Here is a 23428-nt window from a genome sequence, read left to right as displayed (position 1 = left end):
TAAAACACAACTCTGATAATCTATGCACTGTCCTTGAAGTTGATTGGTCCACACCCGAGACAGCTTTTCTTAGAGCCTAGTCTCACATGGTGTTGGACCAGATGACGCCAAAAGGCGCACAACTCAAAGACAATGCACCATCAGAGTATGAGAGCTCGGGGTAAAGCATTTACACCATTGGTACCTCATTTGCCAGTAAAAAATACGCTAATTGGGTTTTTACCCTTTTATCTGGCAACACACATTATCAGAGTTATGTTTTTTGTTTGCATTATGACTGCAGGCATTGTGGTCTATGCAAACATGACTCCTCGTAAAAAAGATGTCAGTTTTGTTGCCAGATAAAAGGGTAAAAAAACAATTATATTCTTAGGTTTTTTCCGGTAAAGTAAAATAAAATAAAAATCACGACGTTTCGGAGGCAACACAAACTTCCGTCTTCAGGTGGAACCGTCACAGCACGCTTGCTGTATCAAGTAAATGAAAAAAAAAAAACTATTATCATTTTTTTTTACTGCCAAATGAGGTACCAATGTTGTAAATGGCGTCGATGCTGACGACGATGCCCCCCCACCGCCCCCGCCCCCTCCCTCCAGTCGAAGCTGCCGTCTCGTGCCTGATGCCGACCTTTGTGGGCGTCACGCCCACCAACGGGCAGTCCTACGTGGTGACGCAGGGAATCCTCTTCGAGCTGCCCATCGACATCTCCGTGGCGACCGATTCGGCAGCGACGTGAGAGGCCCCCCCCCCCCCCACCTACAATTGCCCCCCCCCTCCAGCACTCCCCCCACCACACCGTCCCTCCACCGGCCCCCGCATCACACCACGTGCTTCCAAAGGCACGTGGTGTGAGTGCGTGCGAGGCTGCAACGTTATATCCACCGCAAAGACGGGACAGCTGGGTTAGGGCGAAGGTGCTGCACCGCCTTTCTAGAAGGCAGAGCCAGGGGGCTACGGCTACTCCTAGACACCCACCCACGGGTAGAAGGGAGTGAGATGGAACAGATGGAGATTGGTCCACGCACGGCTGGAAGGGAGCGAGATGGAACAGATGGAGATTGGTCTTCCCACAGGTAGAAGGGAGTGAGATGGAACAGATGGAGATTGGTCCACTCACGGGGTAGAAGGGAGTGAGATGGAACAGATGGAGATTAGTCCACTCACGGGGTAGAAGGGAATGAGATGGAACAGATGGAGATTAGTCCACACACGGGTAGAAGGGAGTGAGATGGAACAGATGGAGATTAGTCCACTCACGGGGTAGAAGGGAGTGAGATGGAACAGATGGAGATTAGTCCACTCACGGGGTAGACGGGAGTGAGATGGAACAGATGGAGATTAGTCCACTCACGGGGTAGAAGGGAGTGAGATGGAACAGATGGAGATTAGTCCACTCACGGGGTAGAAGGGAATGAGATGGAACAGATGGAGATTAGTCCACACACGGGTAGAAGGGAGTGATATGGAACAGATGGAGATTAGTTCACCCACAGGGTAGAGGGGGGTGAGATGGAACAGATGGAGATTAGTCCACTCACGACTAGAAGGGAATGAGATGGAACAGATGGAGATTAGTCCACTCACGGCTAGAAGGGAGTGAAATGGAACAGATGGAGATTAGTCCACTCACGGGCTAGAAGTGAATGAGATGGAACAGATGGAGATTAGTCCGCACACTTTCATCTCCTGCCATCTTCAGCCTGGCGGAGCCAGTCGGGGATACGGCCCCTCCCGACGGCATTTCCGCTAGACGTGTTACGAGGAGGAGGAGGAGGAAGAGGGGGGGTTTGTTAGAGCGATCCATCACCCCCCCCCCCCCCACCCGGTCGTGCAATCCCCTTCAGCGTGACGATCCCTCGCCTGGGCACATTCGCTCCGTTCGGCTTCAACAAGGACCCCATCACGGTGGACGCCACGAACCCGCAGCTGTTCCACACGCGCCTCACGTGGATGCCCACCAACAAGGACGTGCGCACCCACCAGGTCTGCTTCTACGCCTCCGAGAGCACCACGTAAGGAGCAGCACACACACTCACTCACCTAGCAGTACACTCACTCAGCCAGCAGTACACTCACTCAGCCAGCAGTACACTCACTCAGCCAGCAATACACTCACTCACCTAGCAGTACACTCACTCACCTAGCAGTACGCTCACTCACCTAGCAGTACAGTCACTCACCTAGCAGCTCACTCACTCACTCACCCAGCAGTGCACTCACTCACCTAGCAGTACACTCACTCACCTAGCAGTACACTCACTCAACTAGCAGTGCAGTCACTCACCTAGCAGCTCACTCACTCACCCAGCAGTACACTCACTCACCCAGCAGTACACTCACTCAGCTAGCAGTATACTCACTCACCTAGCAACAATACATCGCACACAACATTCCAAGTAGCCTCTATGCACGCGGTGAATACGCCACGGCGGCGAGGAGATGTTAACTACCTCGCCTGGTATGCAGGAGGTCGTGGTCTTCGACCAAGACCCTGCCTCCCGTTGTATATATTGGAGTTTGCGTGTCTCCCTCTCTCTCTCTCGCTCTCTCTCTCTCCTCATGGTGGTCGCGTGGTTTTTGTATCACTCCGGGTGCCCTCCGCATTTAGAATCGACGTATTTGGCTGCCGCGTTTTGTTGAGCGGCTATCACTTGTGATGTTGAGGTCGCTTCTGAAAAAGAGCTACTATGTAGCAGCTCAGTGGGGTCCTTACCTGGTCACAAAAATAATGGTTTAATCTGTGAGTATGTATGTATCTCTATGGGTCTCTGTGTATCCCCATGGGTCTCTGTGTATCTCTATGGGTCTCTATGCATCTCTATGGGTCTCTGTGTATCTCCATGGGTCTCTGTGTATCTCTATGGGTCTCTGTGTGTCTCTGTGTCTCTGTGTATCTCTATGTGTCTCTGTGTGTCTCTATGGGTCTCTGTGTGTCTCTATGTGTTTCTGTGTGTCTCCATGGGTCTCTATGTATCTCTATGGGTCTGTATGTATCTCTATGGATCTCTGTGTGTCTCTATGTGTCTCTGTGTATCTCCATGGGTCTCTATGTATCTCTATGGGTCTGTATGTATCTCTATGGATCTCTGTGTATGTCTATGGGTCTCTGTGTATCTCTATGGGTCTCTATGTATCTCTATGGGTATCTATGTATCTATATGGGTCTATGTATCTCTATGGGTCTCTATGTATCTCTATGGGTATTTGTGCATCTCTATGGGTCTCTATGTATTACTATGGGTCTGTATGTATCTCTATGGGTCTCTGTGTATCTCTACGTGTTTAAAGTATTTGGCTGCTGCTGTAAATGTCCACGTGACGGTGACGATGTTGATGACGTCAGTCACGTGGTTGAGCGGCCATTATTTGCGATGGCCCAGGGTCGATACTAACATAGCTCAGTGGGGGCTTACCTGGTAGCAATTAAAGTTAGTTTTTGTTTTAATGTGCTTTGTTTATCTTTCTCGCACTCTGCACTCCTATTGTGTTTTTGCTTTGTGTGTGTGTGCGTTGTTTGGAACTTTTTAACCCTGTGCCCCCCCCCCCTAACTGGACATCTCGTGCACTATTAAGTACCGATTTTTGATTCTCTCTCTCTCTCTGGACGGAACAGGCAGGAGACGGAGCTGCGTTGCGTGACCGTCAGAGTCTCACGTAAGGCCTGACACACGCACACACGCACGCACACACAACAACAACCGCCATTCGCCACTAAGTGGCTGTGACGTCACCACGACGCTTGTGCCAGGCCATGTGCACCTTGAGGCCACGTGAAGTGTCGAACGCCCGCTGGAAGGAGGTCACGGGGCAGACCCAGGTGCCACGGGTCGACTGTTTGAGACGACCGCACACACACACATGCACACACACACACAACAACCCCTTAGCCTCATCAGACTTTTGGGGGGTAAGTGCCACAACTAAACTATAAACAAGTAGCGACTTAGGGGCCGTCCATAAATGACGTCACGCGATTTTGGACGATTTTTTACCCCCCCCCCCCTCGTCACACGGTGTCACAAAAAGTCAGACCCCCCCTCAAATATGACGTCACAAAGCTCTGCCCCCCCCCCCCAAAATAAAACATGCTTCAAATCGCTTGAAACTATTGTCATTGTAGTGCGTATTTAATGTGGCGCTGCACTCTGATGTTGTAGGAGAAAACATTTATCAAAAAGTATATTTAATTAAGCAGAACGTGTTGTCTATATTTATTTAAAGTTGCGCATTTTGATGTGACGTCAGATTTCTCAAACCCCCCCCTCCCTCGTCACACATCGTCACAAATGTCTGACCCCACCCCCCCTAGGTGCGTGACGTCATTTATGAATGGCCTCTTATAGCGAAGCGACGAATAACGGGGACTTCCCCCCCCCCTCCCCCATAGGGATACATCTCAATGGGCTTGGGTGGCATAGGGAGGTCGTGGGTTCGATCACGACCCAGACGACGCCTGTGTATTTGGAGTTCGCATGCTATATCTCTCTCGCCCCCCCATCGTGGTGGCGATTTCACGATTTCAAATCGACGTCGAAATTCGATAGCCAATCGACTGCTTAAAAGAATCGTCACGTGGATTTGTTTTTAGATCGTCCGTCGAATGATCCGATTGGGCGGTCGCTCGCGATGCGTTGCGCGGAGTGCCGGAGGCGGTCGTGAGTGGTGACGTGGGGTCAGCGTCAAGCAGTACGAACTGTTGGAAAGTTATATAATTCACTATGTTGGGTAGTAAGTGTTGTTTTCTAATTGCTTATGCCTCAAAAGTAAAGATAATGGCTATTATTATTCCCCCACAAACTTTGCTTTTGTGACCGGGACTTTACGCGAAGGAATGACACAAATGCACACCACGTTTTCCCATTGAAAATAGGTACATTTCAAAATATCAATGTTCTGGTCACAAAAGCAAAGTTTGTGGGGATAATAGCCTTTTTCTACACTTTTGACGCATACGCAATTAGGAAATAATACTTAATACCCAGAAACAAAAAACATATACATTTGTTACACAGTGTTATTAATGAAGTGGATTATTAACTTTTATTTTGTGTCCTGGTGACAAAAGCAATGTTTTTTGGTAATAATAGCCATTGCCTATACTTTTGAGGCTTAAGCAATTAGAAAATAACACTTACTACCCAGGAACGAAAAGTAAAAACAATGTTTGTCACGCAGTGAATTATCACTCAAAGCGTAACAAAAGAGAAGTGGCCTAGAGCCCTGCAAGAACCTTAATCCGGCTTTGCAGAGAGGAGAGAGAGACACGCAACCTTCCAAATATACAACAGGATCAAGCCCACGGCGCCCTGCATACCAGGCCTGGCAAATGCGTTTGCTCACTCGGCTACTGGGTGGCTGTGGTCGTGATCGACCACTGACCACTGTCACTCGACTATCAGCTCGCGACGATCATTGAGGGGTGACGTTCCCGTGTATTTCTTCTCTCCCTTACAGCCACCGTGGAGCCAACTGCTTACGCCCACAGCACCCCGCTCACTTTCAACAACGTGGCCATCGGATGGACCGTCACCTTCTCAGGAGAGGTCAGCTTGTCAGCGCGGTCTTGTCCATTGCAGATGGGGCGATGAGCAAGCAGATGCTGTGGGGGGTACCCCCCTAAAGACAAAGATGATTCCAGATTTGAAGCTTTCGTGACTGCAAGGATTCATATTCTTAGGTTTTTTTCGGTAAAGTCACGTAGGTAAAACATTTAAATTAATAAAAGTTCATTGAAAATAAAATAAAAATCACGACGTTTCGGAGGCAACACAAGCTTCCGTCTTCATGTGGAACCCTCACAGCATGCTTGCTGTATCAAGTAAATGATTCATTTATATCAAGTAAATTATTCATGTACTTGATACAGCTATCGTGCTGTGACGGTTCCACCTGAAGACGGAAGCTTGTGTTGCCTCCGAAACGTCGTGATTTTTATTTTATTTCTACTTTACTTTTATTAATTTTAATTTTTTACCTACGTGACTTTACCGAAAAACCTAAGAATAAAGATGATTCCACCACCCCCCTCACCCCAGCCCGCTCACTCTCCCCCCCACCCCCCCACGGCATTGTGCCGTGCTCGCCCTTTTCCTAATCCCTCTTGCAACGCTCCACTCTCCCCCCCCCTCTCTATATCTCCTCCCTGGCTCCTCCCCCCGTCTCTTACCTATGAAGTGTTCTTGAAGACGCGTGGACAACGGGGTAAGGCACACGTATTTATTTGCACAATGTCTTTACAATACTGGAGGGATGTATCGGCCCCCTCACCCGTACAACTGGGAATTCACCCCTAGCTAGCCTTCCTAGCTGAGTCCTCCGCTAACGGGCTAGGGGAGGCTGTCTGGCCCGACACTGGTTAGTCGGGCTACGGTACCCGGAATCCCAGAGGTCTGACTCTGGTTCCGGGACCACGCCACTGGCTCCAGCCTGCACTGCCCTTACAAGGGCGGCGTCCCAGGGGGAGTCCAGGGCCTATCTGGCCGGTCTTCTCTCTTCCCTTAACTACACTAAGACTGAGCCCCGAGCTCTCTGGCTCAACCCTTTTTATACCCCCCTAGAGGATCGAAACCCCCCTCACGCCGTCCAGTACGGACGTCGTTGCGGGCACCACCCCGTGTGCTCACGGAGTCCCCGCCCACTGTGTTTGTTATCCGTTAGCCCCTATGCAAACAGCCCTACACAAACAGCCCCTCTGTAACAGCCCTACATCACCCCCCCCCTGTACAGCTCGCAGCCGTCCCGGCTGCAACAACTTTAATAAAGGCTGTTTAACCCCTGGATACCCGCGTGTGCCTTAAAAAACGTTTTTAACGCTAACATGAAGGAACCAACAGCAACAACGACAACAACAACAACAATGACAACAACAAAACCCACAACCCCGAAGGGAACAATCCGACGCACCCCCCCTGAATAAATACGAATACCGTAAGAGTGACGCATATATACAGGTTAAGCAGGGAACTCGCAACACACATGCAACACAACACAAAAAAAAAATGTGCTAGGAGCTCCCCACCGACGCAGCACCACGCAACCGTACGTAAGAGAGAAGAAGAAAAAAAATGTTCGTCCAATGCGCTATAAGAGTCTGCGCATTTTTGCGCGTGTCCTTGCTGCAGGCCCGTCACACGGGGCAATCCCGGGTGGCGAACCCGCCGGTGGCGGTTGTTCGTTTTGTATAGAGTCCGCGTCTGACGTCGCGGGAACCGCGGCGTCCCTTGCAGCAGCAGGTGGGTGCGGGCTCGTCAGTCCCGATGCACCTGGAGGTGGCACGGCCGGCAAGGCATTAGGTGAGCGCGGTGGAGACGGAGCTAGTGAGTCGGTCGACCCCCCACACATCTGGCCACGCATGTGTGAAGTGGGTTTGTGTACCGCGACGAAAGGTTTCAACCGAGAGGGGTGCACGAACCATCGCCGCTTCCCCCGACGAATGCGCACGCACTGTGGTCGCAAGACCTCGACCACTTCCACAGGGCCCCGCCACGGCCGCGCCAGCTTAGGGGAGGTGGCCAGGGGTACTTGGGGACAGTGCAACCATGCCCTGTCCCCCGGTTTCCACTGTATTACATGCGCCCGACCCAGCCTGAGGCGCTCGTTCGCCTTTTGACGGAGGTCCGAGTTCAACCTCGCAGCATCCCGCGCCTCTGTTAATTTAGCCAGATTAAATTTGACGTGGTCAGCCAATTTAGTTTTTCCTTGCGGGTCGGGGATCTGCAGCTGGGCGCGAACAGGCGGGTCGGGTTCGCGACCGTACATAAGGAAAAAGGGGGAAAATCCCGTAGCTGCATGGGGTGCCATCCGGTATGCCGCCAAGACCCCCTGAATATGCAGGTCCCAATCAGTCTGAGAATCTGAGACCTGCTGTGCCATCATAGACGAAATGGTGCGATGCAGGCGCTCGACCATTCCGTCTGTCTGTGGGTGATACGGGGAGGTCCGAATTTTCTTTGTGCCTAAGAGGTCAGAGACTTGTTTAAGCAATTTGCTTGAAAAATTTCTACCCTGGTCGGTCAGCAGCCGTTCCGGAGCACCTTTGTCCAGGACGTATCCCTGAACAAAGGCGTCCACGATGGCTGCTGCCGACTGGTTGGCAAGGGGCCAGGCCATGGGCCAGCGCGTAAAATACTCGACTCCTGTCAGCAAATACCTATTGCCCCTGGGGGTGGCGGGAAATGGGCCCAAGATGTCCAGCGCGACAAGCTCATTTATTCTGGACACCTTGATTGATTGTAAAGGCGGGTTAGACTCCCGTGCCGGCGGTTTCCGTTGCGCACACCGCGGGCATGAATTCAAAAGATCCCCAACATCCTTCGTCATACCAGGCCAAAAAAAATCTAGTTGTATCAGTGCAAGGGTCTTTAGAGTCCCCAGATGTAACAGGCGCTCATGCGCGGCCCACACCACTTTGCCTCGCAACTCCGAAGGGACGACCAGCCGATGTCGCTGCGATTTCGCGTCCCAATGCATGAGCAGACCCTGTACCATTTCCCATGCACCCGAATCACCTTTCACCCGGCCGGCACCCCCGACGCGACGACGCCACCCGAGGAGGGAGGTATCCTCCATTTGGAGGCGCCCCCACTCAGTGACGGGCAACCCCAACAGGGAATCCCTTCCCTGTTGTTCGATCGAATTATCAGGCAGTGGTTCGTCGTCGTCGGTGGCTGCCAGGATCGGAACCGATGCGTCCCCTGAAGGTCTGCAACGTCCCGACCCCAGGAGGCATGCACATTCCGAGGTGGTTGGCATGCGTGACAGAGCGTCCGCGTTGGTATGGCGAACGCCCTTACGGTAAGTGGTCTCAAAATCAAAATCCTGGAGGACCTCCAACCATCGAGACAACTGTCCCGATGGTTGTTGAACCCGCAGGGCATACTGTAGTGCCGCATGATCTGTGCGGACGGTGAAATGCCGACCGTACAGATATGGGCGATACTGTTGGATGAAAAAAACAATTGCCAACAGTTCTCTACGGGTGACACAATATCTCTGCTCCGCAGGAGACAACACCCGACTACCGTATGCGACCACCCGTTCAACGCCATCAACCACCTGGGAAAGCACACCCCCAATACCCGTGTTGCTCGCATCGGTGTCGAGCAAAAAGGGCTTCGAAAAATCAGGGTAGATCAAGGGAGGGGCTTTCACCAGGGCGTCCCGAAGGGAGCGGAACGCAGCCTCCTCCTCTTGACCCCAGTGGAACCGAACCCCTTTAGATGTTAAAGCGTGCAGGGGTTTAGCAATTGTCGCAAAATCAGCAACAAACCGTCGATAATACGACGCGAACCCAATGAAACTCCTGACCTCTCCCACCGAGGTGGGAGTCGGCCAGGAGCTGACACACTGCGTTTTGGCGGGATCGGTAGCAATACCTGAGCGTCCCACGATGTGCCCCAAATAACGCACCGAATCACGCAACAAATGGCATTTTTGGGGCTTGAATTTCAAATTAGCAGCCCGCATCTTTAGGAAAACCGCCCGCAACCTCTGGAGATGTTCATCAAAGGTTTTTCCAAAGACGATAACGTCATCCAAATAAATGAGGCACGACTCCCATTGCAGTCCAGCCAAAACCAATTCCATTAAGCGCTGGAAAGTTGCCGGCGCTGAGTGTAAGCCCATCGGCAACCGGTTGAATTGAAACAAGCCGTGCGGTGTACGAAAAGCAGTTTTAGGCTTTGACTCATCATCCAGAGGAAGCTGCCAGAATCCCGAAAGTAAATCGAGTGTGGAAAAGAATCGCGCTCCCGCCAAGGCGTCAAGCGATTCATCCATCCGAGGGAGCGGGTATGCGTCGGCAACCGAAATTTTATTAAGACGCCGGATGTCAACGCAAAACCGCAACGAACCGTCCTGCTTTTTAACCAGGACGATCGGCGCTCCCCAAGGGCTGGTGGAAGGAGAAATGATGTCCGCGGCCAACATGTCATCAACAGCCGATTTGACATGGTCCTTTTCGGCGGGACTCAACCGAAACGGATTTTGGCGAATTGGCGCGCTGTCACCCGTGTCAATATGGTGACGCAGCAAGTGAGTGCAACCCAAATCATATTTATTTCGACTAAAAACGTCGGAAAATTCTCGCAGTAATGTTTTAAGTTGTTGACGCTCTGAATCGGACAGGTCCGTCGATCCCGCACAAAGCGCCTCGAGCCACCCTTCATCGCTGTCCGAATGCGGTCGCGACGCAGGGACAGTGTTGACGCAATTTACGGCGGGTTCCTCACACGGCACCGGTGTTGCGTGAGCAAGCACGGTCCCCTGTGGGATCACCACCGTCCGCGAGCCCACATTAAGGACCGCGATGAAGGGTTCACCATCCCCTCTCACTATGGTCTGGGCCGGTAGTAAGTCAGGTCCACTAACCCCGCCCTAGACGGTCCCAACAGTACCCCTTGTGCCCCAGCACCCTTAACGAGGGGCCGCCGAAGTTTCAAGGGTACCAGCATTTGCGTCCCCGGAGGAACGCGTACCGTTCTTTCCACGAGCGCCGGCACCGTCGCAAACGCCGTCCGAGTCGCAACCGGCGATGGCAGAAACGCCATGCGTCTGCCCGATGGAAGCTCTATGCACCCCTGGTCGATCAAAATTACAATCGGCATTTTGGCCAGGAAGTCCGTCCCCAGCAGGCACGGAACCGCCAGCGAGGAAGAAACAAAAATTGGCCCAGACAATTTTATTTCCCCGATGCAAATTTGGGCACGAATTTGTCCGATGATGCCAAGTGAGCCCCCGTTAGCCGCATAGAATGGTATGTTAACTGGCATCAAGGGACGACTCCGGACGGGGAGAATATTATAAATTAATTCCGAAATAATAGTCGCCGATCCTCCCGTATCGACCAGGATGCGCACTTCAACCCCGTCGATGTACCCCACAACGGCCGACGATCCCGACGATGCGGCAACCACACGATCGGCCAGCACGGACCACTGGCCGGGTTCGATATGGGTACCCGGAGTGGTGCGTGATGGTGCGATGGTGCGTGATACCGGCCCCCCTCTCGTCGCGGTGTTTGAGTGCGTGACGGGTGTGTGTGTGGGCCAAACGTGTGGGGTGCCGCGACTCGCCGGTTTTTGATGGTGGAGCTTGGGATGAGGCCCGTCGTCCCGGTGAGGTGTCGTCCCGCGCTGACGAGGAGAGCGGCACCCCGAGGCGACGTGGCCCCGGACGCCGCAGTTAAAACACCGCGGGGAGCGACGTCGGAGGTGACGAATGGTCGGAACGGCCCGACCCGTCCTGGCCCGGCCGTGCACTCGTCGCCTGTTGCCGTCGGTGGTCGACGGCGTAGAGTTCCTCCGTCGGAAGGGTGGCTGCAGCCACCGCACGCCCCGCCGATGCCCTGCTGGCTTTTCGCCGGAGCGACAGGAGGTTTGCGTGGAGGAGCCGCGCCGCCTGGAGCGATGTCATTTCCGCGTCCTCCTGTGCGACGACAGCGATGTCAAGATCGTCAGCCAGGAGGAGTATTTTCTCCGTCACCATAGCGTCGATGCCGTCGTCATCCATACGGGGGAAGGCCGACTTGGCCAACGCCAGGAGGCTCGTTCGGTACGCCAGGGGCGACTCCTTTTCTCCCCGCTTGCGGTCGTAGAACTCCTGTCTACATTCCGCCGATGGTCCGTAGACCCCTCCCAGCAGCTGCAGCGCCATTGGTAACGTAGAGCGCCTTTCCTTCGGTGCCGATGTTAGAGCGGCAAGCGCGTCGCCGTCCAGGAGCGCCGGCAGGGCGTTGAGAGCTTCTGCGTCTGTCCATTTAGCCATTTCTTGGTGGGCGAGGAAGCGTCTTCGGAAGCCGCTCCAGTCGCCCTCTGCGCCCACGAATTCTTTAAGCGGGGGCAGCCTTTGATGCAGCGCAGCAGTTGCCGTGGAGTCCTCTGGGCTGCTGTCTCCCCGACCCGGCTGCGTCTCGGCGCGAACGGCAGATGGCATCGCCTGTCGCAGCTTTGATGACGCGCCCTCCTCCGTCGTTGATGCGGCAGCCCCAGCGCGGCCGATGTCGGACCCCAGGTTGAGGTTGGCCACGCCCCTAGCGGTCGCCGCGTCGATGGCGGGAAATTCAAAATTCGAATCTTCAGAAATGGCGGGAAGGCGCTCCGGACGCCGGTTCCCCTCGCCCCGCGGTGGACCACCAGCACCCAGCCGTGTGATGTTCTCCAGCGTAGCGGCAGCGGCGTAGAGCAGTTCCGCCAGCCTCTCGTGAGCCAGCCTCAGGTGGTCTGTCCGCTGCTCCTCTCCATGGCGATGCTCCGGCAAGAACGCGTCCGGCCCCGGCTGCACGTCGTCTTGTTGAGCCATCTCGGGCTCGACAATTTCGGCGGCGTCTTCCGTTTGCTGTTCCCTGGCTCGAGCTGTTTGGCGCGTGTCCATGTTCTTGGTTCTTCTGACGCCAGATGAAGTGTTCTTGAAGACGCGTGGACAACGGGGTAAGGCACACGTATTTATTTGCACAATGTCTTTACAATACTGGAGGGATGTATCGGCCCCCTCACCCGTACAACTGGGAATTCACCCCTAGCTAGCCTTCCTAGCTGAGTCCTCCGCTAACGGGCTAGGGGAGGCTGTCTGGCCCGACACTGGTTAGTCGGGCTACGGTACCCGGAATCCCAGAGGTCTGACTCTGGTTCCGGGACCACGCCACTGGCTCCAGCCTGCACTGCCCTTACAAGGGCGGCGTCCCAGGGGGAGTCCAGGGCCTATCTGGCCGGTCTTCTCTCTTCCCTTAACTACACTAAGACTGAGCCCCGAGCTCTCTGGCTCAACCCTTTTTATACCCCCCTAGAGGATCGAAACCCCCCTCACGCCGTCCAGTACGGACGTCGTTGCGGGCACCACCCCGTGTGCTCACGGAGTCCCCGCCCACTGTGTTTGTTATCCGTTAGCCCCTATGCAAACAGCCCTACACAAACAGCCCCTCTGTAACAGCCCTACACCTATATAGCCTCTTGTTACAGCAGCCCTTTTGCCCACTTCAGCAATTGTTTCTTGCTGTGGTTGTCCCACCTGATGATGGACGCTTGTGTTGCGCCCGAAACATTCGTGATTTAATGTTTTTTTATACCTACGTGACTTTACCGAAGGAACCAAAGAGTATGGATCCCTGCAGTCACGAAAACTTCAAATCTAGATTGTAACAGACTTGTTGGCGCAAGTGCCGTTAGCGCAGGGGCGGGGAACCTTTTTTCTGCCAAGGGCCATTTGGATATTTATATAACATCATTCGTGGGCCATACTAAATTATCAACTTAAAAATTAACCCGTTATATTTGGTCAAACATTTAATTAACTCACCCCTAATGCGATGGCTGGAACTGCTTCTCTTTGGCGAGGCGTGGTGATGTGAGCTGCTGGTGATGATGATGTTGCTGCTACTCGCAACTCCTTTTCCAGGTTTGCTCCTAGATTTGTTGAATTTCGAGTCCCGCCTGTGGTTGCCTTGGCAGGGCCAGACTCAAATGATTTCGCGGGCCTTGTATGGCCCGTGGGCCGGACGTTACCCACCCCTGCGTTAGCGAGTAGCGGAGCCTACATGCAAAGAAAAAAACATGGCTCTGGTAGTATATGATGCATTGTCTTTGAAACTGATTGGTCCACACCAGAGACAGCTTTGTTTAGAGCCTAGTCTCACACAGCGTTAGACCAGAGGACAAGGCCGAAGGGCGAACAGCACAAGGACAATGCCACGATCAGGACATTGAGAGCTCGGGTTGAGCAGCTTCAATCTGGGACCTTTCCCCCTTTAGGCAACAACGAAGCGTTGGCGTTGCCGTTTCACAAACCCTCCGGTGCCCGTCCGCAGCGGAGTGGCCCACTCCTCGGGAGCGCAGAAACACACAACGCAGAGTATCCGCTCATTGTCACCGTCTCCGGAACTTTTATGTCGTCGTCCTTGTCGTCATTGTTGTCTTGCTCGCCGATGACCCCCCCCCCCCCCCCCCCCGGCTCATCACGATTCTCGGTGGGGAAGGCCGACGGGATGGGTCGCGACCTCCAGCCGGGCGTCGCCCCGCGTCCGCACTGTCGATGAGCGCATCACCGGAGCGCGATAGGCGACGCCGATCGGTTAACCAACCCCTTGTCGGTTCGGTCCACGCAGGTCGCCCTTCCATCGGCGAGCGGCGCCTTCTTCCGCTTCTTCGAGGTGCGGGGCGACCACGAGGTCTTCAAGGTGGACGGGACGAGCGCCACGCTGCTGTCGGGCAACACCCAGGCGCAGTTCACGACCCCGGCGTCGGTCTTCAACGGAGGCGTGGAGCACTACATCACGGTGGACGAGGGCGCCATGAGGGGCGTCGTCGGCGGCGTGGCCGTCACCAACACGAACGCGCGCGTCAAGAAGGACTGGCGCTTCCGGCTGCAGAAGAAGGTCTACGGTGAGCGGGAAGGGGGTTGGTGGGGGTGGTGGGGGTGGTGGGGGGGGGTGGACTAGGGAGGATGGAGGAGGAGCAAGGAGGAGGTGGTGGAGGGTGTGGAGGGGGAGGAGGAGGGGAAGAAGGGGGAGGGGGGTGGGGATGAAGGAGAGGAGGAGGATTGAGGGGATGAAGATGGAGAGAGATTTAAATTGCGGAGGAGGGGAGAGAAGAAGAGAGGCAGGTGGAGGCTGAGGCTGAGGTGGTGGAAGATTAGGTGGAGGAGGGGATGAAGGTAGAGGGGTTGAACAAAAGACTCAGCTTTTGATGGTGCCGGTTGACGCGACCTCCAGCCAAACGTCGTCCGCATCTCACCCTGTCTCAACATTCTGCTGGCCAATTTCCAGCTTTCCTCCTCCCGCGGAGTGTTTTTTTCTCTTTCCTATTTCCTTTTCCGAACCACCAATATCAGCGGCGGGTGGCCGCAAGCAGGAATCGAACTCGGGTCTCCGCTTGGGTGGGCAAGGGGGGGGGGGTGGTGTGGAGCGCTAACCGCTGCACCAACGCTCACTCGCTCGCGACTCCGACCCTCCACCCCCCCCCCCCGTCCCCAACCCGCCCGCAGCGTGGTGCCACGGTGTGGGCGACCCTCACTACCGCTCCTTCGACGGCAACCACTTCAACTTCATGGGCACGCGCACCTTCGTCCTCGCCTCCAACTGCATCTTTAACCTGCCGACGCCGTGGCGCGTCCTCGCCAAGAACGAGCACAGGCGGCGTGCCGACGTGTCGTGGACGCGCGAGGTGCACACCGAGATCTACAACCACACCATCTCCTTCATCCGCGACCGCAAAGTCCTGGTATGTGCGCTCTCTTTCGTCGCGGGGCTGGGCAAAGGGCAACCCCCGCCCATAATAGAGGTTTTTGTCTTTTTTGGGTTAGATCGCTTAAGAATATAAATGAGTCGTTAGAACCCGGCACCACCCAGACACAGCCGACTCGTGAGGGTTGTCACGTAAACAGAACGTGGTCAATTCATCACTAGAACAGCACTCGTGTGTAGTGTAGTGTATAGTGTAGTGTATAGTAGTGTAGTGTATAGCAGTGTAGTGTATAGTAGTGCATAGTGTAGTATATAGTGTAATGCATAGTAGAGTGTATAGTGTACTCTATAGTAGTGTATAGTGTAATGTATTGTGTAGTGTATAGTGTACTGTATAGTGTAGTGTATAGTATACAGTGTAGTGTACAGTGTAGTGTATAGTAGTGTATAGTGTAGTAGTGTATAGTAGTGTATAGTGTAGTGTTTCGTAGTGTAGTGTATAGTAGTGTAGTGTAGAGTGTAGTGTATAGTGTAGTGTATAGTGTAGTATACTAGAACAGCACACCGGTGTGTTGGAGAGCCAAGCCACAACATTTACAGTCTGAGTGCGACGTTTTGCCAGTAATTACAACCAGCTTCATCAAGCGACAGCCAGATTTGTGGAGAAGTCAAACTGTTCCGTTTCTTACATTAAGGCATAGACACCGATTGCAGGAGACCGGCAGAGATCGGATCCGCTCTCGCAAAATTTGTCGGAACTGAGGGTCGGGTGTGACGACGCCGGTGCGGGAGACCGGTGGGTATCAGATGCGCTCTCGCACAATCGTCGGAATCGAGGATCGGGGTGACACGGCCGATGCCTTTGCGACGTCCCCGTCTTGACCTCGACACGTCATTTTGTTTTTCCCGTCCGTCGTCGTTGACCTCCTGCGCAGCTCGATGGCCTCGTCGTCAACGTGCCCTACTACGACCCGGCGGAGAGGTTCCGGATCACGCTGTCCAAGAACGACTTCCTTCTCTGGACCAACGCCTTCCTCAGCGTCTCCTACAATGGTATGTTCGGCATATATGTGTCCATATAAAAAAAGACAAAGAACCCCCGTATAGCCTTAACAGACTGTTGGGGCAAGTGCTGTTAGCAAGCACCTATGAAGGCCGGCACAGCACACGAGGGGGTGGGTGGCCAACACCACGCCCGGCCACCTTTGTCTCACCGGTGGCGATATTTTTACACACTGCACCAGGTACTCATTTGAGGCTGAGTCGACCTAGGGGAGGCCCAGAACCGGTTCAGGTAACCGTCACCGGTGTTAGCCGTCAGAGGGAATCTAACCCAGGTCGCCAGGCTCGTAGCGTAGCGTAGCGCTAACCGCTACACCACCGCTCCCCAGAAGGGCGCAGGATTTCCTCCTTGTGCTTTGCGCAGTGTGCTCGTGACCGTCTCCTATTCGGTGGCAGCGGAGGTCTCGCTCGCGGTCGGTTGTCGCGGCACCGCCGTTTGATTGGCCGCGCGAGTCAACGCCCCCGTGGGAGCTCTGCCCCTGGGCCTTCAGTCGCTCGACGAAAAAAAAAACAGCCTGGGGCCTCCGCTTGGCCACAATGATGCCCCTATCGTGTCTGCACACTTGTGAAACGTGGACCACCCGCACACGTGGCTCGCGTCGCGAATGTCACATTGGTGAACGTAACGTCACGTGTTGTTACGAATGACCACCGATTGTGACCCTAGTAAATGCAGATGTTACGCGTAAAGTAGAACGATGATTCGTGCCCGTGCATGTGCGTGAAAGTGGCCGAGTTGGCACAGTAGGGGTGCACAGGGTGGTGCATCGGCCAGTAGTCATCTCAGTCAGTCGACCCGTGGCACCTGCAGGGTCTGTGCCCGTGACCTCCTGCACCTAGCCTGGCACAGTAGGGGGGCACAGGTGGTGTATCGGCCAGTAGCCCCGTGACCTTCTGCCAGCGGGCATTCGATACTTCACGTGGCCTCAACGTGCACATAGCGTGGCACAAGCGCCGCGGTGACGTCACCGCCATTTAGTGGCGAATGGCTGTTGTTGTTTGTGTGGGTGAGTGGGAGAGTGAGTGGGTTGAGTGTGGGTGGGTGGGTAAGCGAGTGCGTGAGCGGGTGTGCAGATGTTGAATGCTTCGATGTTGTCTGCCGGCCGAATTGCCTCTCAAATCTACGGGCTTTACTGGGGAAATCGATGTCTGGACAGGGGGCGCGGATAACCAAATCGTTCGCACAAGCGATGCCCGCTCGATAATCCGGCACCCCCCCCCCCACCCCACCCATCCAGGAATCAGCCGCGTGGAGGTCCACCTCCTCAACTATGACGTCTACTACAACTCCGTGTGCGGCCTGTGTGGGACGTGGAACAACGACCCCAACGACGACTTCCTGACGCCCAACCTCACCCTGGCGGCCACCGCGGCCGAGTTCGGCAACAGCTGGGAGCTGCCCGAAAAGAAGATCACGGAAAGGTACGCGGGTGGGCGGGCGGACGCGTGGGCAGCGACAATTGCGTTCGTGCACAACAACATACGACGGGAGACTTGCACCCCCCTGCCTGCTCCTTCGTCTTTCAAGGGTCACCACCGACAATCCTGCTCCGTCCTATCGAGCCCGGATCAGTGATGGCTTCAAATCGACTCCCGGCTATGACCCGCCGGCTCGCGGTGACCCTGCCTGCTGTACCAGCCCCGCTGGGGTCGTAATAGGCGTGGCGATAGGGGTTGGGGTCGTGATAGGCGTGGTGTTAGGGGTTTGGGTAGTTATAGAGGTAGTGATATGGGTTGGGGTGGTTATAGAGGTGATGATAGAGGTTGCCGTAGTGGTAGGAGTAGTGATAGGCGTTGGGGTAGTGATAGGGGTAGTGATAAGAGTCTTGATAGCGGTTGGGGTAGTGACAGGGGTGGTGATAGGGGTTGGGGTAGGGGTAGTGATAGGCGTTTAGGTAGTGATAGTGGTAGTGATAGGAGTGGTGATAGGGGTTGAGGTAGTGACAGGGGTAGTGATAGGGGTGGTAATAGGGGTTGGGGTAGTGACAGGGGTGGTAATAGGGGTTGGGGTAGTGATAGGGGTGGTGATAGGGGTTGGGGTAGTGATAGGGGTGGTGATAGGGGTTGAGGTAGTGATAGGGGTGGTGATACTGTAGAATTGCTTCTTGCGTTGAACTTGGGAAAAAAAAATAAGAGTATGTGGTGATAGGGGTTGGAGTAGTGGTAGGGGTAGTGATGGGGGTAGTGATAGGCGTTGGGGTAGTGAAAGTGGTAGTGATAGGGGTAGTGATTGGCGTTGGGTAGGCCTGGCCGTAGCTGAGGGGTGGGGATTATTGACTAACACTAACAGCAGGACGGGCTAGGAAAGAAAGGATGGGGGTCGTTCTAAGGGAGGAAACGGAAGCTCGTCACTGGAGCAAAGACGACAATCGGGCGTCGCTGACTGCGCCCCGTGTCCCCATCCAGCGGGAGCAGCGACACGGGCGCCTCCGTCGGCGTCGTCCTCGACCCCCAGCGGCAGATCAAGGCAGGCTTCAACGACAACTGCGGCCTCCTCAAGGACCCGGCGAGCCCCCTGGCCCCGTGCTTCGGCACCGTTGACCCGGCGCCGCACTACACCGACTGCGTCTACGACCTCGTGCTCGCCAAGCTGGACGTGGCCGTGCTCTGCCAGGCGGTGCAGACTTACGTGAAGCTCTGCTACGACCAGGGTGTCACCTTCGCGCCCGACTGGAGGAACACCACCAAGTGCCGTACGTTGCCCCCCCATCCCCCCCGCACACTCGTTCATTGCATGCAAGGCGCTTGCCCCAATTGATGCAGGATGCCGCCTCATTGTTCATCTCGTCAGAGACGCACGAAGCCATCACGTGAACTCCGGTCGTACTCGCGGCAGTCACGATATTAGGAAGCCGCTGGAGCCCTGCACTTTTAAAGTCTGCTGAATTTATAGCTTATTACTGCAGAACTGCTTCTTGCGTTGAGCTTATTGTCCGTCCACCACAGCTCCGATGAGTGCGGTTGGCTACGTACAGTGCAAAAGAAGTACAACACATACAAGAGGGGGAGAGAGTGAGAGAGAGAGGGAGAGAGTATGGAATGGTTCAGGGGCACGGGAAGCCACAGGCATACAGGAAGGGCAGCCAAGAAAACGGCGTTACCGACAATTCCCCCCCTGTCCCTCCATCCCCGCCCCCATCCGGTCTTCCGCCAAAGACGTGGACTGCGGAGCGAGCGCGGCCTTCAAGGACTGCGGCAACGCGTGCCCGGCCACGTGCTACGACCCCAGCGCCCCAGCGGACTGCGCCGACCCGTGCGGCGAGACCTGCGAGTGCCTTGACCCGACCCACGTGTGGAACGGGGATGAGTGCGTCGCCCCGGCGCTGTGCGGCTGCAAGGACAACGACGGCAAGTACTACAAGGTGAGCGCGGCGAGCTCCTGCCACCTCGGGTTGGGGGTAACAACGGAATGGCTGCCGTCTCATCGCTCACAAAGACGCTGTGGGGAAAGCAAGAGGCCTGTTGTACAGAGAGAGAAAGAGGCGGTCGGTGTACAGGCCGTTGAAAATTGGGAAGATCTTGATCTTGGACTCGAACAGGGGCAGGGAGCCGATGGCACGGATGGCGGGAAGGAAGGAATTCCAGGCAATGGGGGCAGCAGCGGAGAATGAGCAAACGTTGACCTTAGACAGAACGCCTTGGTTTCTGAAGCAGAGAGCGTGTGTGCAGGAGGGTAGAGTAAAATGAGAAGGAGAGGAGGTAGCAGAGAGTGTGTGTGGAGGTCAAAGACGGCTGGGTGGGCGTGGTGGTGCCACCGTGCCGGCCTTCATCGGCGATGGTTCTCGCTACGAACAGCACTTGCCCCCATCAGCCTTGTTAGAGGCTACACGGGGGATCGCTGTGTGGAGGAGGAGCGGCCGAGCAGTGGTTGGTGCTGCGCTGCGAACCTCCGGTAGCTCTGCGGAGCGCACTGGTAACATTGGGGAGCGTGCTGGTGTGTTGTCGCAGAGCGGTCCACGAAACACACAACAATTGGGTACAGAGCAAGTTCTAGATTTGAAGCTTTAGTGATTGCAAGGATTCATACTCTTAGGCTTTTTCGGTAAAGTCACGTAGGTAAAAAATAAAATTAAAAGTTAATAAAAGTAATAATGGAAATAAAATAATAAATCACGACGTTTCGGAGGCAACACAAAGTCTCCGTCATCAGGTGGGACCGTCACAGCTAAAATTACTGCATCTTGATGCAGTAATTGATGCAGTAATTTTAGCTGTGACGGTCCCACCTGATGACGGAGACTTGCGTTGCCTCCGAAACGTCGTGATTTATTATTTTATTTTATTTCCATTATTACTTTTATTAACTTTTAATTTCATGTTTTACCAACGTGACTTTACCGAAAAAACCTAAGAGTACGGAGCAAGTTGTGGCCGGGAGTCACAACCGGCGTCGTCAGGCGGTCAGCGGCCTCACACTGGAGCTCTGTTGTTTGTGCGTGTGTCCGTTTAGGTGGCCGATGTGTTCTGGAAGAACGGCTGCTCTCTTCAATGCACGTGCGTGTCCTCGGGCAACATCCAGTGCCAGAAGAACCCTTGTGACCTGACCCTGAACTACTGCGGCGCCGGGCCCCAGGGAGACTACGGCTGCCAGCCCAAGATCTGTGAGTCACTGCAGCCACGGTCAGCCCACAGCATACACACACGTCAGTGACCACAGCAATGGTCACCACAAGATATGTGGGTAACTACAGCCATAGTCACCACAAGATAAGTGAGTAACTACAGCCATAGTCACCACAAGATAAGTGAGTAACTACAGCCATAGTCACCACAACATAAGTGAGTAACTACAGCCATGGTCACCACAAGATAAGTGAGTAACTACAGCCATAGTTACCCCAAGAAAAGTGAGTAACTACAGCCATAGTTACCACAAGATAAGTGAGTAACTACAGCCATAGTCACCACAAGATAAGTGAGTAACTACAGCCATGGTCACCACAAGATATGTGGATAACTACAGCCATAGTCACCACAAGATAAGTGAGTAACTACAGCCATGGTCAGCACAAGATATGTGGGTAACTACAGCCATAGTCACCACAAGATAAGTGAGTAACTACAGCCATAATTATCCCAAGATAAGTGAGTAACTACAGCCATAATTACCACAAGATAAGTGAGTAACTACAGCCATAGTTACCCCAAGAAAAGTGGGTAACTACAGCCATAGTCACCACAAGATACGTGAGTAACCACAGCCATAGTTACCCCAAGAAAAGTGAGTAACTACAGCCATAGTTACCACAAGATACGTGAGTAACTACAGCCATAGTCACCACAAGATAAGTGAGTAACTACAGCCATAGTCACGCCAAGATAAGTGAGTAACTACAGCCATAGGTACCACAAGATAAGTGGGTAACTACAGCCATAGTCACCACAAGATAAGTGGGTAACTACAGCCATAGTCACCACAAGATACGTGAGTAACTACAGCCATAGTTACCCCAAGAAAAGTGAGTAACTACAGCCATAGTTACCCCAAGATAAGTGAGTAACTACAGCCATAGTCACCACGAGATAAGTGAGTAACTACAGCCATAGTCACCACAAGATAAGTGAGTAACTACAGCCATAGTCACCACAAGATAACTGAGTAACTAAAGCCATAGTCACCACAAGATAAGTGAGTAACTACAGCCATAATTACCACAAGTGAGTAACTACATCCATAGTCACCACAAGATAAGTGAGTAACTACAGCCATAATTACCACAAGATAAGTGAGTAACTACAGCCATAGTCACCACAAGATAAGTGAGTAACTACAGCCATAGTTACCCCAAGAAAAGTGAGTAACTACAGCCATAGTTACCCCAAGATAAGTGAGTAACTACAGCCATAGTCACCACAAGATAAGTGAGTAACTACAGCCATATTCACGCCAAGATATGTGGGTAACTACAGCCATAGTTACCCCAAGATAAGTGAGTAACTACAGCCATAGTCACCACAAGATAAGTGAGGAACTACAGCCATAGTCACGCCAAGATAAGTGAGTAACTACAGCCAGACCTTGCTGATCTCGTCAAAGAGCACAAACTCCGGTCATCCTTGCAGCGGCTTTTGTTTAACAATCGGACAAAGACGGTCACCGCATCGAGCGGCGCTTCTGGAAAGCTCTTCCTTCTGATATTAGAAAGCCACTTGAGCTACGCAACTTTAAATCATCATCATCATCATCTCGATTGACAAACTCGTCTGCCTGTCGTTGTGTTTAGTTTGTTGTCCTTCCCTCCGCACCTCCGACCAGCACGGCTGGCTACGTACGTACGCACACACGTGCACACCGCGGTCGATCTCTGATGCCCCGTGCCGCGTTGTGTCTCTCCAGTGGAGTGCACCGCGTGGGGCGACCCCCACTACACGACGTTCGACGAACGCAAGTTCGATTTCCAGGGCACGTACACGTACGTGCTCACGCAGGTGAGAAACAAAGTCCTCTTTCCGACAGACCTGTTCTTCACCTGAGGACGGGTGCTTGCGTTGTGGCCGAAACGTCGTGAAAATTGTATTTTATTATGTTGGATTTTTATCAATTTATTTATTATTTTATTTATTATTTTATTTATTCTTTTATTGCTTCCCTTCTACGTGCCAGATAGAAGGGTAAAAAACTAATTATCATATTTTTTACTGGCAAATGAGGTTCCAATGGTGTAAATGCTTACCCCGAGCTCTCATACTCTGATGGTGCATTGTCTTTGAGTTGTGCGCCTTTTGGCGTCATCTGGTCCAACACCATGTGAGACTAGGCTCTAAGGAAAGCTGTCTCGGGTGTGGACCAATCAACTTCAAGGACAGTGCATATATTTTCAGAGTTATGTTTTTTGTTTGCATTATGGCTGCAGGTATTGTGGTCTATGCAAACATGACTCCTTGTAAAAAAAAGGTGTCAGTTTTGTCGCCAGATAGAAGGGTAAAAAACCAATTATCGGTGTGAAGTCGTTAACATCGCCACTGGGGGGACAAAGGCGGTCGAGCGTGGTGCTGGCCACCCACCCCCTCGTGTGCCACGATGCCGGCCTTCATAGGCGCTCGCTAACAGCACTTGCCCCAACAGTCCGTTAAGGCTATATGGGGGATCTTTGTGTTTGTTGTGCGTGGGGAGCGGCGGCGCAGCGATTAGCGCGCTGCGCCCAAGAAACCGCGGCCACCACCCGAGCTTTCGATTCCCATATTCTTAGGTTT

The 23428-nt window shown here is 53.6% G+C and overlaps 1 protein-coding gene across 1 annotated transcript in view; it reads left to right on the top strand.

Annotated features, from left to right (window-relative positions):
• Nucleotides 1–23428, top strand: part of LOC133359825 (IgGFc-binding protein-like) — a 57799-nt gene that overhangs the window by 13736 nt on the left and 20635 nt on the right. The window contains exons 6-17 of the mRNA XM_061578366.1: nucleotides 597–732; nucleotides 1845–2012; nucleotides 3614–3654; nucleotides 5455–5543; nucleotides 14096–14372; nucleotides 14974–15209; nucleotides 16108–16225; nucleotides 17473–17656; nucleotides 18641–18927; nucleotides 19391–19596; nucleotides 20685–20835; nucleotides 22572–22663. Of these exons, the coding sequence (XP_061434350.1) occupies nucleotides 597–732; nucleotides 1845–2012; nucleotides 3614–3654; nucleotides 5455–5543; nucleotides 14096–14372; nucleotides 14974–15209; nucleotides 16108–16225; nucleotides 17473–17656; nucleotides 18641–18927; nucleotides 19391–19596; nucleotides 20685–20835; nucleotides 22572–22663 (1985 nt within the window). The remainder of the gene's footprint in view (nucleotides 1–596; nucleotides 733–1844; nucleotides 2013–3613; nucleotides 3655–5454; nucleotides 5544–14095; nucleotides 14373–14973; nucleotides 15210–16107; nucleotides 16226–17472; nucleotides 17657–18640; nucleotides 18928–19390; nucleotides 19597–20684; nucleotides 20836–22571; nucleotides 22664–23428) is intronic.

The sequence above is a fragment of the Lethenteron reissneri genome, chromosome 66, assembly GCF_015708825.2.
Source record: "Lethenteron reissneri isolate LAM-NWPU_2019-01 chromosome 66, ASM1570882v1, whole genome shotgun sequence".
NCBI lineage: Eukaryota > Metazoa > Chordata > Hyperoartia > Petromyzontiformes > Petromyzontidae > Lethenteron > Lethenteron reissneri.
The sequence above is the reverse complement of the archived record's forward strand: the minus strand, read 5'-3'. Positions and strand labels throughout refer to the sequence as shown.